Consider the following 15,397-nt stretch of genomic DNA (forward strand, 5'->3'; position numbering starts at 1 on the left):
ATGAATAAACGAGGAAGATGAAAAGTTGGTTCTATCAGTTTGAAGATGGCCAGTAAATGCATGTTTGCTGTTGGTGGCATGTGTTCTGACTGTTTTGAGAGAGAGAGAGCAGGAATTATAGAAGCCAATTCAGAAGAACAGTGCCCATGGAGGTATCTGTAGAAAAGGCATGCAGCAGAAACAGTACATCTATGAGACAGAGAGTGGAGAGACTCTGTTAGAGACAAGTCATTAATTAACCTAACTGCCCTCTTCTGAATGGAATCTAGAAGCCTGAGAGAGGTTTTGGGAACACAGCCCCAGATGTGGGAACAATATTCCACGGTAGGGCAGATTTGCAATTTGTACAGAGTGAACAGCTGTTTGGAAGAAAACTAACAGTGAGAGCAAAAGAGAAAACCAAGTATTTTAGATGCAGAGGAAGCAATATTTGTAATGTGCTTGTGCCAAGAGAAATTAGAAGTCAGGGTATTTCCAAAGGAGATATATCATTTTGCCTAGAAATTGGAGCATCACCAAAGATAAGCATAGGAGCAGAAGAATCCTTTTTTGCAAGATATAAGACAGGACTGAGTCTTAGAAGGATTGATATCAACTAAGTTGTCTTTGCCCCACTGGAGAACTATTGGAGATCTGTAATTTAAGGAATTGGTAGCAGATATTCAAGAAGTTGAAGTTGTTGAGCAGGGCAAGGTTTCTCAAACTGGAAGGTGGAATGCAACGTGCTATCAGCAAAGAGTGGGGAAAAGAATTGAACCTTGGGGGACACCAGCATTAGTGGAGATGTTAGAGGATAGAGAGCCATCTGCCATCACCCTCAGTGAGCGGTCAGAGAGAAAACTAGATAATCAATTACAAAAAACAGTTGGCAAACTATAAGATGGAAGCTTGTTGAAAAGACCTTTATGCCAAACATGATTGAAAGTCTTTGAGATGTCAAGAGAAAATGCTTGTGTTTCACTGAACTTTTCCATTGAATTTGTCCATAAATGGGTAACATAAGCCAGAATATCACAATCGACACTGACAGATTCCATACTGGAGATCGTCGATCAGACAGAAGGTTTCTAGATAGTGTAAGAGTTGGCAGTTAATTGATTTCTCCATTATTTTAGAAAGAGTAGAAGTAATTGCAATGGGACAATTGCAATGGGAAAAATATCTTTCAAATAAGAAAGTGAAAAAAGCGGCAAAAACAGGAGTAAGTTCAGGAGCACAGGTTTTGAAAACAAGTGGAGAAATACCATCAGGACATGCAGCTTTCTTAGCATCAAGATTTGTCAAAATTCTTCTGACATCCTTTTGACAGCCACAGGTGGCATTGAATGGAGCATGCGAGGAATGGTCTTTTACCAAGATCATTAATACATGAGTTGGAAGAAAAACGGGATGCTAACAGGTCAATATCCCATTTTGTCACTTTAGCCTTGGCTGAAGTGACAATAGAACCATCTGGTTTAGACAGAGGTGGGAGCAGTGATTGGCAAAAGCTGCAACCAATAGCTTTGCAAGAGACCAAAATGCTCGGCTACCATTAGGACAAGAGGCAAGTTTTCTACTCTTAGCATGTTTAGAATCTAGTTTGGACTGATTAATAACTGCTTTACAATTGTTGCAAGCTCTGGTGTAGGCAGAAAATGAAACTGAAGAACTGGAAACAAGCCAATTATGATATGCAACATTCTTCTCTTGAATAGCCTTAGCACATTTTCATTCCACCTTACATAAAATAAATGTAAGGTGGAATGAGGAATAAAGGATTCCATTCCTACAAGAATAATTTCACTGACACGATCTGAGAAAATGTTGACATCAGAAGTTTTGAAACAGTAATCCAACCAAGGAAAAGAAAAGAAATCTCGCAGGTCATCCCATTTTCCATTCTTGTAATGCCAAACAACACCAAGTTGAGAATAGCCATGAGATAAAGGCTCCATTGCAGAAGAGACAATCACTAAGTTGTGATCTGAGGTGCCTAAAGGACCACTGACTTCAACTGTGTACTTAGAAGGGTTGTTTGTGAGAAAAAGATCAAATGCGTTGACTGTATGGTTATGATTGTCCGATATTCTAGTAATATATGAACAATCTGTTGTTGTTATTTGGTTTTTAGGAGCATTAGCAACTAAGGCCATATTGCTCTGGGGATATGCGGTGATCATTCCCTGACCTTTCCGCTTCATCTGTATTTGGTGGTCACGGGCTCGAACAATCTGTGTGAGGTCATAAGTAATTGCAAAAGCCTCAGAATCTCGACCAGCTGGGTCTGTGTGACTAGAAAATGGAAGCCTGCTGGAGTTGTGAACATTAAAATCACCAAGGAAAATTACCTCACTGTTATTAAAGTTGGACTGGAGAAAGGCAAGTTGCAAAGAGAGGAAGTCAAAGAGTTCCAAGCGATTAGTTAGTTAGTTAGTTAGTTATTTGGTTTTTAGGAGCATTAGCAACTAAGGCCATATTGCTCCGGGATATGTAGTGGTCATTTCCTGACCTTTCTGCATCCTCCGTATTTGGTGGTGGCAGGCTCGAACCCCGGTCTAATCAAGAAGCGTGTGCTACGCACTGCTTCTCCTTCCTATCTAGCTACAGAGGCGCCTTCCAAGCGATTAGTGGAGTTGGGAGAATGGTAGAGATAACAGATGAATTTGACAGAATGAGGTAGAGTGATTTTAAGCCAGAGAAGATCAAAATGTGGAGATTCCAAATTACCAAGTCCCTGACAGAGAATATCAGAACAGACATATGCACAAGTACCACCTTTGAGGCGAAAGGAATCATACAGCAAATAATTTGGGCAACTGAGGGTTGAATCAACTGATAACTGAAATTCTGTCAGACAAAGTACATGGGGTTTGTCAGACTGTAAGTGGAAATGGACATCATTGAGATTAGAACTGAGACCAAGTATACTGGTAAAATGAACTAGGTTATTGTTTGGGTGTTTTGATCTTTTTGCAGATAAGTTTGCTCTATTAGTTTGACAATTCATGATGTATTCAATAGTAAGAAAACTTTGGGGGGGGGGGGCATGCTGTATAAAGTAATGAAATTTTTGGATATGGTGTATACATTGGGAAGAATATACCTAAATCCCTGACATAATGGTGGCCTCGACAATGCCCCCCCCCATACATGCTACTAGACTTCCTCCAGTCACTAACTGCCAGAGTAGAGGCAGCAAGATTATACACTAGCTGATCTGGACGCCTCCTAGAGAGTTACCAATAGGTTCAGTTTGGTGTACTAACTAGCAGCCGGCCTGCAAACACCGTTTTAGAGCTGTACCCTCAAAATGTAAGGAAGTATGGATCTCTCAATGGTGTTCATCATAACCTCAAAAGACCATAATCATACTGCATAATGGATGAGATGGAGGAGGGTTGACCAGAACTTAGCTCTGAAGACTAAACATGGGTTCCACCACTTCAAGCCTCCAATAGGCAAAGTGGTGGTATTGCACCAGTTGATTAGAGGTGAGTAATTTGACAGAGAATAGCTTGCTTTCTTGCATCATTTGCCATTGATATTACTACTGCTACTGCTAATAATAATGAAATATTTTTTTACCCAAAATTTGCCTTCTACAATGGGTATATTTTATGGTTTGGTACATCTTATCATCCAGAAAAATCTGGTAGTTAAACTTTTAACAGTTACTTATAGATTAATCAACTAATAACATAAAATAATTGCTTTTACTTCACTTTGCATACCTCAATGTAATATTCACTTAACTTTTTGTAATAATATACTTATTTCTTTCTGGATTTTAATAAAAATTGAAATTAAGAATTTATTTATTTCATGCACTGAGAATTAATAAATTAAACAAATACCAACACGTTTCTCAGCTTGCAATATGCCATCACCTTTTACTATTGTTCTAACGTTTTTTTTATTATTCCTTATTCTTTCTTAGATTTTAAATAACAAATGAAGCATAACACTCATTATCTGGTTCTGCTATGATTAATATAAAAGGAAACTAGTAAAAATTCATGATTTATATATTTAATAAACAGATAAAAAAACAAGCTGCCACAAAAGCTTATATGCAAAGCAAAGTAAGAATATTTTGGTTCTATGCATCAGCTATATTGGCCATTCATTCCACATATAAGCAGATGGAAATAAATATACACCCAGTTCATCCCTTCAATAAAAAGCATACAGATATCTTGTGTGATATAAGAAAAATAGTAATTGTTGGATTTCTATTTATGCGATTTCTGTGAAATTTGGGGGAGCTTGATAAATTTTTTTCTGAAAGAAGTAAATATAAAAATTCATACATTTCTAAAACTGCAACAAAGCAGGTAGTCATACTGTTAAATAATATTTGTACAAAAATCATTTTATATGAAGCAGACCTTTTCTGTAACTGCAAAAAACAGCGATCAGTCATAATTTTATTGAAGAATAGTAATCATAACATTATTATTATTATGGGTGCAAAAGTAAGTTTACTTTATAGATTTTGGGGTGTTAAACACAGAAATAGTGCTTAAAATGGCAGATTGGCTCTTGTTTTCGAAAAAAGTATTTTTTTAAATTTATACAAGGTATTTTTTATTTAAATGGCAGTAAAATGTAGCTATGAACATACCTGTATCAAACACTGGACCTTTTCGCATTTTGCTTGTATTCAGCTTCGGGAGCATCCCTTTTTACCATCCAACAATAATTGGCTAACATGGCAGCACTCCATTTGCTTTTGTATCTTTGTTCTATTGCTGCAATATCTTGAAGAAGCACTCACCATATTCATCGCTGATGTCACCAATGTCTGGCAAGAAGAAATACAGATGTGAGTGCAAGAAATGCACCTTCAATGACATGTTGCACCCCAGTTTTTCATAAGTAGTAATGAGACCTTCCACGAGCTGCCTGTAGTTGCTGGCTTTAACATTTCCTAGAAAACCAGTCTAAACATTTTCAAAGGCTTTCCATGCTGATTTCTCGCTATCAGTAAGGGTTCCAACTGTTCAGCTTTAAAAAGTTGCCTTATTTGTGAATAAATGAAAATACCTGCCTTAATCTTCTCTGTACCAAGTCTTTGGGGGAGTGGAGGGTAAATCACCAAGTTATGATAAAGTGACTATAGAAATGGTAAGATGTGCTGGCCAAGCAGGGTTGCAATGGATGCAGACAATACTGAATGTAGTATGGGAGGAGAAAAAGGAGACTGACAGACTGGAAAAGAAGATTGATTGTGCTTATATATAAAAAAGAGGGCCAGGTAAAAGTGCTAGAATTTAGAGGGATCGCTGTGACTAGTCACATAGCAAATTTGTTCGAAAGAATAGTGAAGAGGAAAAAGGTTGAAAGTAGGATGTGCTAAGTCTTGGAAATTTCTCTTCCAAGTATGTGAATGGAGGACCATTCAACTTCCAAAGCCTTGAGGCCAGTTTTATGTGGAGTGGTGGAAGCAAAACTTTATTTGAATCTATTAGAGGGTCAAATGCTACGTTCTTAATTCCAGGTATTAATCATTTTTGTTGAGGCCAACTCCTCTTTTCATAGTGCATATCCTTGGCATAACTATCCCACTCACAGAGAAAGCAACAATACTTAGTGTAACCCTTTTGTAGCCCTAATAAAATGATGATTACCTCTAAATCACAATTTTATTGTACACTATCAGAAGTATGCTACTCATACTTCTGATAGTGTACACCTAAGAGGATGTTCTCCATATTTGCATGTGTTTCTTTTTAATGAATGGCATATGCAATAGGTATTGAAGGCAGCATATTTCCATTGTGTAATAACACAGCCTTAAGGCTAACCTTAGAAGCATCTATAAATAGCCAACATACTTTGGGAACATGCCTCAAGTTCATTGCTGCCATTAGATCACCAACATCCTTCCAAACAGTAAGTTATTATATTATTATAATTATTAGCCGTAGAGTGCAAGGAAGCCTGAGGCTTATGCTGTCTTATGAAATACCTGTCCAGCTGTACCAGCAAAAAAAAGTTTGAGTTACCTGGAGAGAGAGAGAGAGAGAGAGAGAGAGAGAGAGAGAGAGAGAGAGAGACACTGTCCACTTTCACTTCATTATCATCTCTTTTCTAATAGGAAGCACCATACAGAAGCAAGTCTGTACCATGATTTGTTATCTCCCTCCATATCATGAGCACCATGAAAGGCAGTAAACCTCTCTTTCGATTCACCCACACAATGAGTTTTGATGACAGGTAGTGTAGCATGTGTGGAGCCCAGTTCTTGTCCTGGTCACCTACTTTACACCCAAAGTACAAGAAGTAACCTTTTTTATGGCTTGAGTTAAGAAATGCTTTCTTGAAGCCAATGTGACTTCTGCACATATGTAACAGAAACATCCAGACTATTCACACAATTACAGGGTATATATTAACACGTTGACTGCCGCTTTGGCCATATATGTCCGATGCCATCACGTTTTTCAGGTGCATCAGACATATATTGCCAACACCTTCTGTTTCAGTGGGAATTTCCAATAATTGTCAGCTGTATAGCACTGATAATTATTGGAAATTTACATTATTTTTGAAAAGCGTGATACATATGATGAAATTTGCATGGCGCTATGAGAAAAAAATAAGCGAGTAACTGGTCATTATTTAAATTCTTTATTATTACGAATTTTATAATTACAAAATTATGAAGATTTATGGTGTTATCCAAAACACTCCAAACACATGAAAGGTTGATGAATACAGTCTGGGCAATACGTCGAAACTCTTTTCCCCTTTCTGCTAGCAAATGAACTTCTTTCCTTCTCTTTCAATTTTGCGTTAAAAAAAAAAAAAAAAAAACGTACAAAAAAAAAACAACTTTATTGTTGTTTGTGTCGAATTTTGTCATTAGTTTGAGTGTTACCACATTTTAGCTTTTCACATTTCTCTTTCCATTCTATATTTAGCAAATCTCTAACTACCTCTTCCCAAAAGCTTGTTATTTTTATTTGTTTTTGTGCAGCACTCTTGTATACCATGTACGCATTGACAACTGATATTCCAAGTATATATTCTATTGCTAATTTCCAGTACCACTTAACCCCCTTTCTTAGCGTTGCAGCATACTAACCCATTTGATCTGACAGATAAATGCCTACCTTTCCCTTATAATATACTATAATAGGAAGTGGGTTTTTTTTTTTTTTTTTTGTTTCTTTCTGTCTTCCTTTAGCATTAGCATTAGTAGAGGCATATGATGTAAGAAAGCAAGCTTATGCAGCATCAGCAAAAAAAAAAAAAAAAAACCAATCCCATTTCACCCCCCTCCATTCGTTTTAAATACCTGTCCAGCTGAGCCTTAAATTTATTTAAACTATCAACTTCCACAACAAGGGATGGAAGTTTGTTCCACCAACCAACTACATGCTGGCTAAAGTCAAATTTCTGCACATCTATCCTACATCTGTCTTTCCTCAATTTGAATTTATGCCCTCTCAGGTGATTATTCTGAGCAAGTGGAAGAATCCCATCGGCATTGAGCATGCTCAAACCATTCAAAGCTTTATACACCTCTATCAGATCACCTTGCCGGTGCCTAGTCTCCAGAAACTGTAATTTGCAAAACTTAAGCCTTTCTTCGTAAGAGCACCCCTTTGTTCCATTCACTAATCTTGTTGCCCTTCTCTGTACTCGTTCCAGCAGCTCTACATTCTTCTTGAAATGAGACCTATATACAGTACTCAAGGTGTGGCCTGACCATTACCTTATACAAGGGAATAATCACTTCCTTATCCCTGCTAAAAAAATTCCTGTATATCATTGACAAGACACCATGAGCTACTCTTGCAGCCCATCTGTATTGCTCAGAAAACTTCATATCTGCCTGCACAATTACCCCCAGGTCCTTTTCATTCTCTACCACTGTCACTGTAGTGCCACAGAGTTGATATGTTGCTCTGGGGTTACTGTTTCCCACCTTTACATTTCTCAATGTTAAACTTCATTTGCCACCTCTCAGCCCATCTCCTCAACCTTTCCAGATCCTGTTCCAGCAGCATAGCATCAGTAGTGTCCTTAACAACCCTGCCAACCTTTGTATCATCTGCAAACTTGGATATTAAGCTTGATATACCATCATCAATATCAGTTATAAATACAGAAAACAACAATGGACCCAACACTTAACCCTGAGGGACTCCATAACAACATTATGTCCACGATGAGCAGTCTCCATTGATTACCACTATCTGTCTTCTCCCACTCAATCATCCCTTTATCCATAGCAGCAATTTGCCTCCAATGCCACACTGCTCCAATTTGTGCAGCAGTCTTCCATGTGCAACAGTATCAAAAGCCTTTCTAAGATCCAAATATATAATATCAAAGTTATTCCCTGCATCCAGTTCTTTTGTGACTGCATCATAGTATCCAATCAAATTGGTCAGTCAAGACTTTCCCTTAACAAAACCATGCTGTGTCCGAGCTATAACTGAAGTCTTGTCTAGATGATCCTGCAGTGCTTAAATTAATTTTCCTGGAACAGTAGTTAAACTCACAGGTCTATAATTACTTGTGTCAGCCTTTGATCCTCCTTTGTGAATTGGGGTCACATTTGGACATCTCCAGTCTATGGGTACCTCCCCTGAGTCCAAAGAAGCTCTCATAATTATGGCTAAGGGTTTGCTTACTTCCTTTGCTGCCTCCTTTAATATAACTGGATAAATCCCATCCACCCCGGGCGCCTTTTTTATGTTTATCCTCAACAATTTCTCCTCCGCTTTCCTCCCAGTTATTACAAAATCATCTAGCTCACTGCCAGAGTTTACTTCACCTATGGCATTCCCCCTCCGATATAACTCCTCATGAATGTGAATGTAGATGCAAAATACTCGTTTAGTTTGTTAGCCACCTGAGCAGGGTCCTCAACTGTTGAACCATCAATATCCAGTGGACCAATCTGATTCATCCCATTCCTTCTAGAGTTTACATAGGTAAAGAACTCTTTTCTGTTTTTCTTTGCATCCTTTGCCAAGGATTTCTCATAATCTGCCTTTGCCTGCCTATCTCCTTTGTGACTTGGTTACAGACCAGCTTGTATCTATCATAGGCTTCCATGTCACCCATTAATTTATATGTATCCCATGCATTTTTCTTCTCTGCCATATGTCTCATTAGTTCATCTGACATCCATTTAGGCCTAAACCTTGAACAATATTTCTTAGTTGGTATGTAAAGCCTAGTAGCTTCCGAGATAAGTTCTTTGAATGCTTCCCATTTTGAATTTGCTGTTGGTAACATCATCAGCTGGTCCCACTGTATAGAATTTAAATACAGTCTCAGACCATCGTAGTTTCCTTTACAAAAGCAAAAACCCTTCCCTTTACCCCTGATGATAGTTACCTCTTTGACTAAATCCCACTTCAGCACACTGTGATCACTGCTACCTAGTGGTTCCTTTATCTGCAGATTCTTAATGCAGCACTTGTGCTGCATTAAGAATCTGCCCACTATTTCCCTGTAACAGTTTCTTATTATACTCATCAGTCATTAGGCCTATAACACACTCCTACTTTCAATTTTGATTTCCCAATGCTTATGTCACACCAAACTGACTCGACACTAGCACTGTCCAGTGATGTCAACTGGCTTCACTTCCTTGGATTTTATGTGTTTCTTAACTAATAGCATACCCCCCCCCTCCCTTCCTATCATTTCTGTACACATTTTACTCCCCAAATTCCAGTTCTGCATTCCTTATATCTGTGTGACACCACATCTCTGATATCCCAACAATATCTGCCTTTGTTGTTTTGAGCAATATCTCAAATTAATCAAATTTATTTGCCAAACTCCTAGCTTTGGTGTACACATAAGTATACATGCACCTGTTCCTATTCTTAGCTACCCTAACACAACCCATGTGTTTACTTGTACTGCAATGACTCCCAGCAGTCTCTGAAATACCCTGCATCTTGTTTTCCAGGCTGCTGCTCATTCCAATAGAAGCAGTGCAAGAATCACTTTCACCTCTGTCAGTGGCTACTGTTAATCTATTAGTCCTTGTATCCCCCTAAGCTAGCAGTTTTCCGACCCACCTAACACTGCCTCAATAGCATCAGCAAATATTCTTGCACCCCATCCCTGTAGAAGCAGTCTCTCCTGTGAAGGGTCCATCAACTATTTCTGGGGCATGCTTTGTTGTTAGTAGTCTCACATCTCAAGCACCTTGCCACTTTGGAACAATAATTCCATTTTTTTCTTCCTTGGTGATCATCTCCCCTTTATTTAGCTTTGAGTTCATGATTCTTTTGGCATAAAATTTTTATTCGCTCATAATGTACCAACAACGTGAGTTTTATGATGAAGAAACGATAACGCTGTATGGTACCTGGTATAAAAATTGTCTACATATAAGGTGCGACTTTCATTTAGAAGTCCTTGTGTAACTCTTCACAGAACTTTGCAACTAAACCTACGGATTTTAAATAATTTTCAGATTTACCTGAATAGGTCTTGCTCGACCATGTATATCCTTCAGTGGAACATAACTTGAACAGCTTGATTCCATACCTGTGTGCTTTATTTGGTATATACTGTCTCCATATCAGCCTGCCCCTCCAAGGAATAATAGTTTCGTCAATGGCAAAATCTTTGCCAGGGGAAAATATTTTCTGATATTTCAGCTGCAAAACATTTATCAGGCATTCTATCTTATTGAGCACATAAAGTGAATGAGGCACAACAATTCAAATCTGTTGCGAAACATAATTTTTTACTAAGTTATTCTTATAGATAGGTTTTGTTGTCCAGTAAGATGCAATACTGCCCAATCTTACTAGTCCCATCCACATAAGCCTGAAAAACTTTCTCATCTCTTCAGCAGCTGTTGAAACCCACTTTTTTATACAACCTCTATCGCAAAGCTCGGGTACTTTGAATTTTCTGTTTGGCATATCTGTTTGTTTCTGTTAAAATAAGATTTATTATTTCTTCATCAAAAAATAATGAACATGCCTCAAGATGAATAATGTTTCTTGATATGTCTATTTGCAGTCCCGATTTGCCTGTAAAATCAAATTTTTTTTGCATCCTTCATATTCAGTCACTTCAATCTCAGGTTCTTTGGTCTTTTCAAATTGCTCATCAGTGTTTTCTTCTGCCATCCAGTCTTGAAGCACTTCTTCAATATTTTCTGGTATTTCAGTATCTCCTTCTTCACTTGAAGAAATACCCCAGTCAGGATCTTTTATCAAATCATCAGAGTCAAAATCTTCTTTTTCACCTTCAGAACTACTACTAAGATTTTCAGCAATTTCTCTCAGTTCCTCTTCTTCTAGTAATTTTCTTTTGGCCATTGCTTTTTTAGATATATATATATATATTTTTTTTTTCCATAACACACTTTTGCAAACTTGCAGAGAAACACAACACAATAATAATGTGGATAATACAGGTCACTAACGAACTTGTTTTCACAAAATCTCTAACAATACTGACAAACTTATTGTGACGGTTGAGAGTTTATTTTATCGTGATTAGTTTTATTGCAGCGCAGCAATAAACTAATCACAAATGATGTTCATATGTATGCCGTAATAGCATTACACATATGTGGCCGCCATGGCTTTTCAAGAAATAAAGTAACTTACTGGGCCACGTCGGCCACATATATGCAACACAAGAAAAAAAAAAAAAAACTCTTTTTTGATATTTTAAGTGAAAAAAAAATGGCATAACATTGACATTACCATATTTATTTTAGAATTACTAATCAAATTATTTACTAAATATTTTTTGGCCCTGGGGAATTATTTTTTCTTAAACTGGCTTGGCAGCCAACATGTTAATCTTACACGATACAAATACTGTACAAAAAAGTAGGAATCTCACAGACAACTGTTAACTGAGAAGAAATCACCCAGTACCTAACTGTATTCGAGGTTACTGTAAGAGAGTTGACGCATTTGAGGCAACAACAACTTATCGTGTGATGTTGAGCGTGGAGACAGTTGCCAGTCATGTGATAAGAGCATGCTGGTACTGAAACTGCAGTGTTGCTATGTGTTTTGCTGAGAGCCATAGTTGATAATGTAGAGTAACTTACTAATGAGACCCTCAACTGTAATTTGAAACAAAAGCCAATCAACAAATTTTAATGGGATATTTGTGTTCCAGCAGGAAATTAGTCAAGGTTAAGTATTTTTGTTTCATAACATTTTAAGTGTTGACCAATGTTATCATTATCCTCTAGGTTGTTTATATACAAAATATTTTATATTTTAACTTCATTACATTTAAAACTCAAATCAGAATGAAAGAAATAAAATAAATAGAATATTATTAAATTTAATGTACAAGATCCATATTATAAAGAAGTAATACCAAAAATCACATTAAAAATTGCATTTATTAAGAATATTATGCTTTTGATTTCACTCACAATATATAATATAGTCTTAACTCACTTGGGAGTGTATGGATCCATATACTCACCACATACTCCATCCATAAACATACCGTAGTTCCATGATATTTCACTCCATCTATACAGTCCATCAATATTAAATGAAATTCCTTATGCTCATTATACCAGAAAAATATTTTATTCTTCAACAATATCATAATACCACCACTTTGCTTATTGGAGGCTTGAAGTGGTGAAACCCATGTTTAGTCTCTAGAGCAAAGTTTCCGGCACCCCCCCCCCATACTCCTTCAACCCATGCACGGTACTAAGTACTATAGGTTTTGATACCTTTCGTGTTTGGGGTTTTCATAAAAAACATAGCAAATTTACTGCAGGCTTCTTTACAGATGCTGTGATATGATACCGAAGAATAAACTATTTATTGTGGTGTAAAGAGCATACGGAATTAATTAATCTTGATGGATATTACCCACAAAGAAAACAGCTTGTTTCCTTACCCAAGTCCAAAAATATTAGCTTTTAACTTTAGGTCTGAAGAACATATACCATCTTCACCACATCCAATCCAAAACATAACCTACAAAAGTTAAGATTTTTGTTATATTCAGGTCTCCAAAATTCCTGAAATAAATTTCACATCTGTCCAAAAACATTTTATACAATAAGATACATTATGATGATAAAGATATTGTAATTGCAAAGGGGAGCAATAAAAATAAAATACAAACTTCAAACAGAAATATATAAAATTTGTTAACCAGGCACTTGTAACAGCCCCATCTGTGGCAAAGACTGTGCACCCGATAGGTGTCATTTTAAATTTAATTTTTGGAAAAGATTTGAGTGGTGGTGGGCTTTTTTTTTTTTTTTTTTTTTATTTCTGCTTTAATAAATTATCTTTTCTTGATGAATTACAATACCAAAAAGGGTTTAGGGCTGAAAGCCTCAGACTGGGAAATTTACTAGACAAACAAGTTAGTGCAACATCATTTTAGTTCAAATAAATCACATCAGTGATTTACCAAGGACTAAAATGATGCTTTGCACTGACTTGTTCATCTAGTGATTTACAATCCTTATGGTATCTAACTTTTTAGCTTTTAAAAAAGAATAGTAAAATATTTGAAGCACAGTCTTTTCTTACACCAAAAAAAATTAATTTTGCTAAAAGTTACAAAAAATATATTTGATATAAATTAGAAACATTCTCTTACTCTCTTCCATTTTCCAATTTGAAAGACTACAAAATGCATGAAACTTCAAATTGGCTAGTGGATATGTTTCTGCTTATTATTTATTTGTATATAAATACTATTAAAAATTTAAAAAACATTATTTATATTCAATACTATTATTTAGTTCAAATGGCACTGTTCACAGTGCACAAAACTTGAAACTACATAAATGTTGTTTCCCACACATTAGAATTTGTTTTGAAAGAATATCAAATTTGATGTTATCATTGTTTTTGTGCTATGAAAACATTAAAAATTCTTTCAAAAACCATGAGGGTGAGACAGTAAATGTTTTACTGACCTAGTGGGTGAGTGAAAACAAATCATCTGAAACTTAAAAAAAAAAAAAAAAAAAAAAGCATTTCTGCTTGTCTGGTAACATGATACTTTTCAAGCAAAATAGTGTGAACACACTGGCAAAGCACCTGACTGGTTCTTGCATTCGATTTCTACATGAAATTGTATCAAAATCACAGAAAATACTGCAGTAAAACTTTGACTTCATTAAGAAAGTAAAAAAAAAAAATTTCAGAATTTTAAACATTGACCAACAGTTAATGTGGGAATATCAATTTCTAGCGGCATGTGTGAAGTGTCCCACCACCATTGCTGATTAAGGGATGAACAATAATAATATCCTGTGGCAAGTCACATACTACCTCAATTGGCAATTAATATCAGATTACCTCAACAACATTGATACAACATCAGACACCATCTGCACAGCCACAGAATGTGCCACTGTAGCAGCCACCAGGATGAACGGAAGAGAAACAAGAGACCAACAGAAAACAAAACACAAAGACAAGAAACCATCAGCTTGAGAAAGAAGGCTACAGCAGAAGAGAAGAGTGAAGATAGGCTCATTGGCCCAGTAACAATGAGGTAAGTGATGCAAGAAGCTGATCAAAAAAGTGAAGACAATCCTCAAGAAAGACATCCACAGCACATACGAGACACCTATAATCAAAGAATACTTTGATACCCTTAAGCACAAACTCCTGGCACTCAGCAAGAGGGCTTCACCATTGGGATATTTGATGAAAACCAGATGCTTTTCTATAGCAAAATTGGACAAGAGAAGGCAATGAAACCCCAAACTAGAAGGCATTTGAGGGGTTCTGGGGCAACCCCTCAAATCTGTGGAAACAGCAAAGTTAGCCATAACAGCCATGCCCCCTGAATAGATCAAGAAAAGAAGAAAACCAAGGATGTACAAGAGATGACAAAATAGGAGATTCAAGAGGAAGATGTACAACAGTCGATCAGAAAGTCCCACAAGTGGTGAACCCCAGGAATAGATAACATCCTCAACTACTAGCAAGAAGTTCAGCTGTACACGTAGCCACATAATGGAGCAGTTTACCCAGACAATAAAGCAGCTTGAGACAATCCCAGAGTCTCTGACTCAAGGAATCAACCCACTGAAGACCAAGGACAAAAACACCACAAACCCGGCAAAGTACAGGCCAATCACCTGACTCCCAATAATGTAGAAAGTCCTGACCAGTTGCACAACTAAAAAGAGATCATACCACTTGGAGAGCCATAGCATCATGGCCAAGCAGCAGAAGGAATGTAAGGGAGCAAAGGATATAAGGAATAATTAACCACTGACACATCTGTTATGGGAGCAAACCTATAATAAGCACTGCAATCTGTACACAGCATACATCAACTACCACAAGACCTTCACCTCCATGCCCATAGCTGGCTAACAGAGACAAAACAATGAAGATCTATAAAGTCAACCCGACATTGATACACTTCCTAGAAGAAACCAACAAAATTA

At 36.9% G+C, this 15,397-nt stretch overlaps 1 protein-coding gene across 2 annotated transcripts in view; it reads right to left on the bottom strand.

The window, feature by feature from the left end:
* LOC150091195 (integrin alpha-9-like) overlaps nucleotides 1-15,397 on the bottom strand; it is a 688,379-nt gene that overhangs the window by 137,827 nt on the left and 535,155 nt on the right. For both annotated transcript variants that reach the window (XM_090374615.1, XM_090374611.1), the window contains exon 18: nucleotides 12,868-12,947. In XM_090374615.1, coding sequence (XP_090230741.1) covers nucleotides 12,868-12,947 — 80 coding nt within the window. The remainder of the gene's footprint in view (nucleotides 1-12,867; nucleotides 12,948-15,397) is intronic.

The sequence above is a fragment of the Mastigoproctus giganteus genome, chromosome 1, assembly GCF_048544385.1.
Source record: "Mastigoproctus giganteus isolate SK-2022 chromosome 1, ASM4854438v1, whole genome shotgun sequence".
Classification (NCBI taxonomy): Eukaryota; Metazoa; Arthropoda; class Arachnida; order Uropygi; family Thelyphonidae; genus Mastigoproctus; species Mastigoproctus giganteus.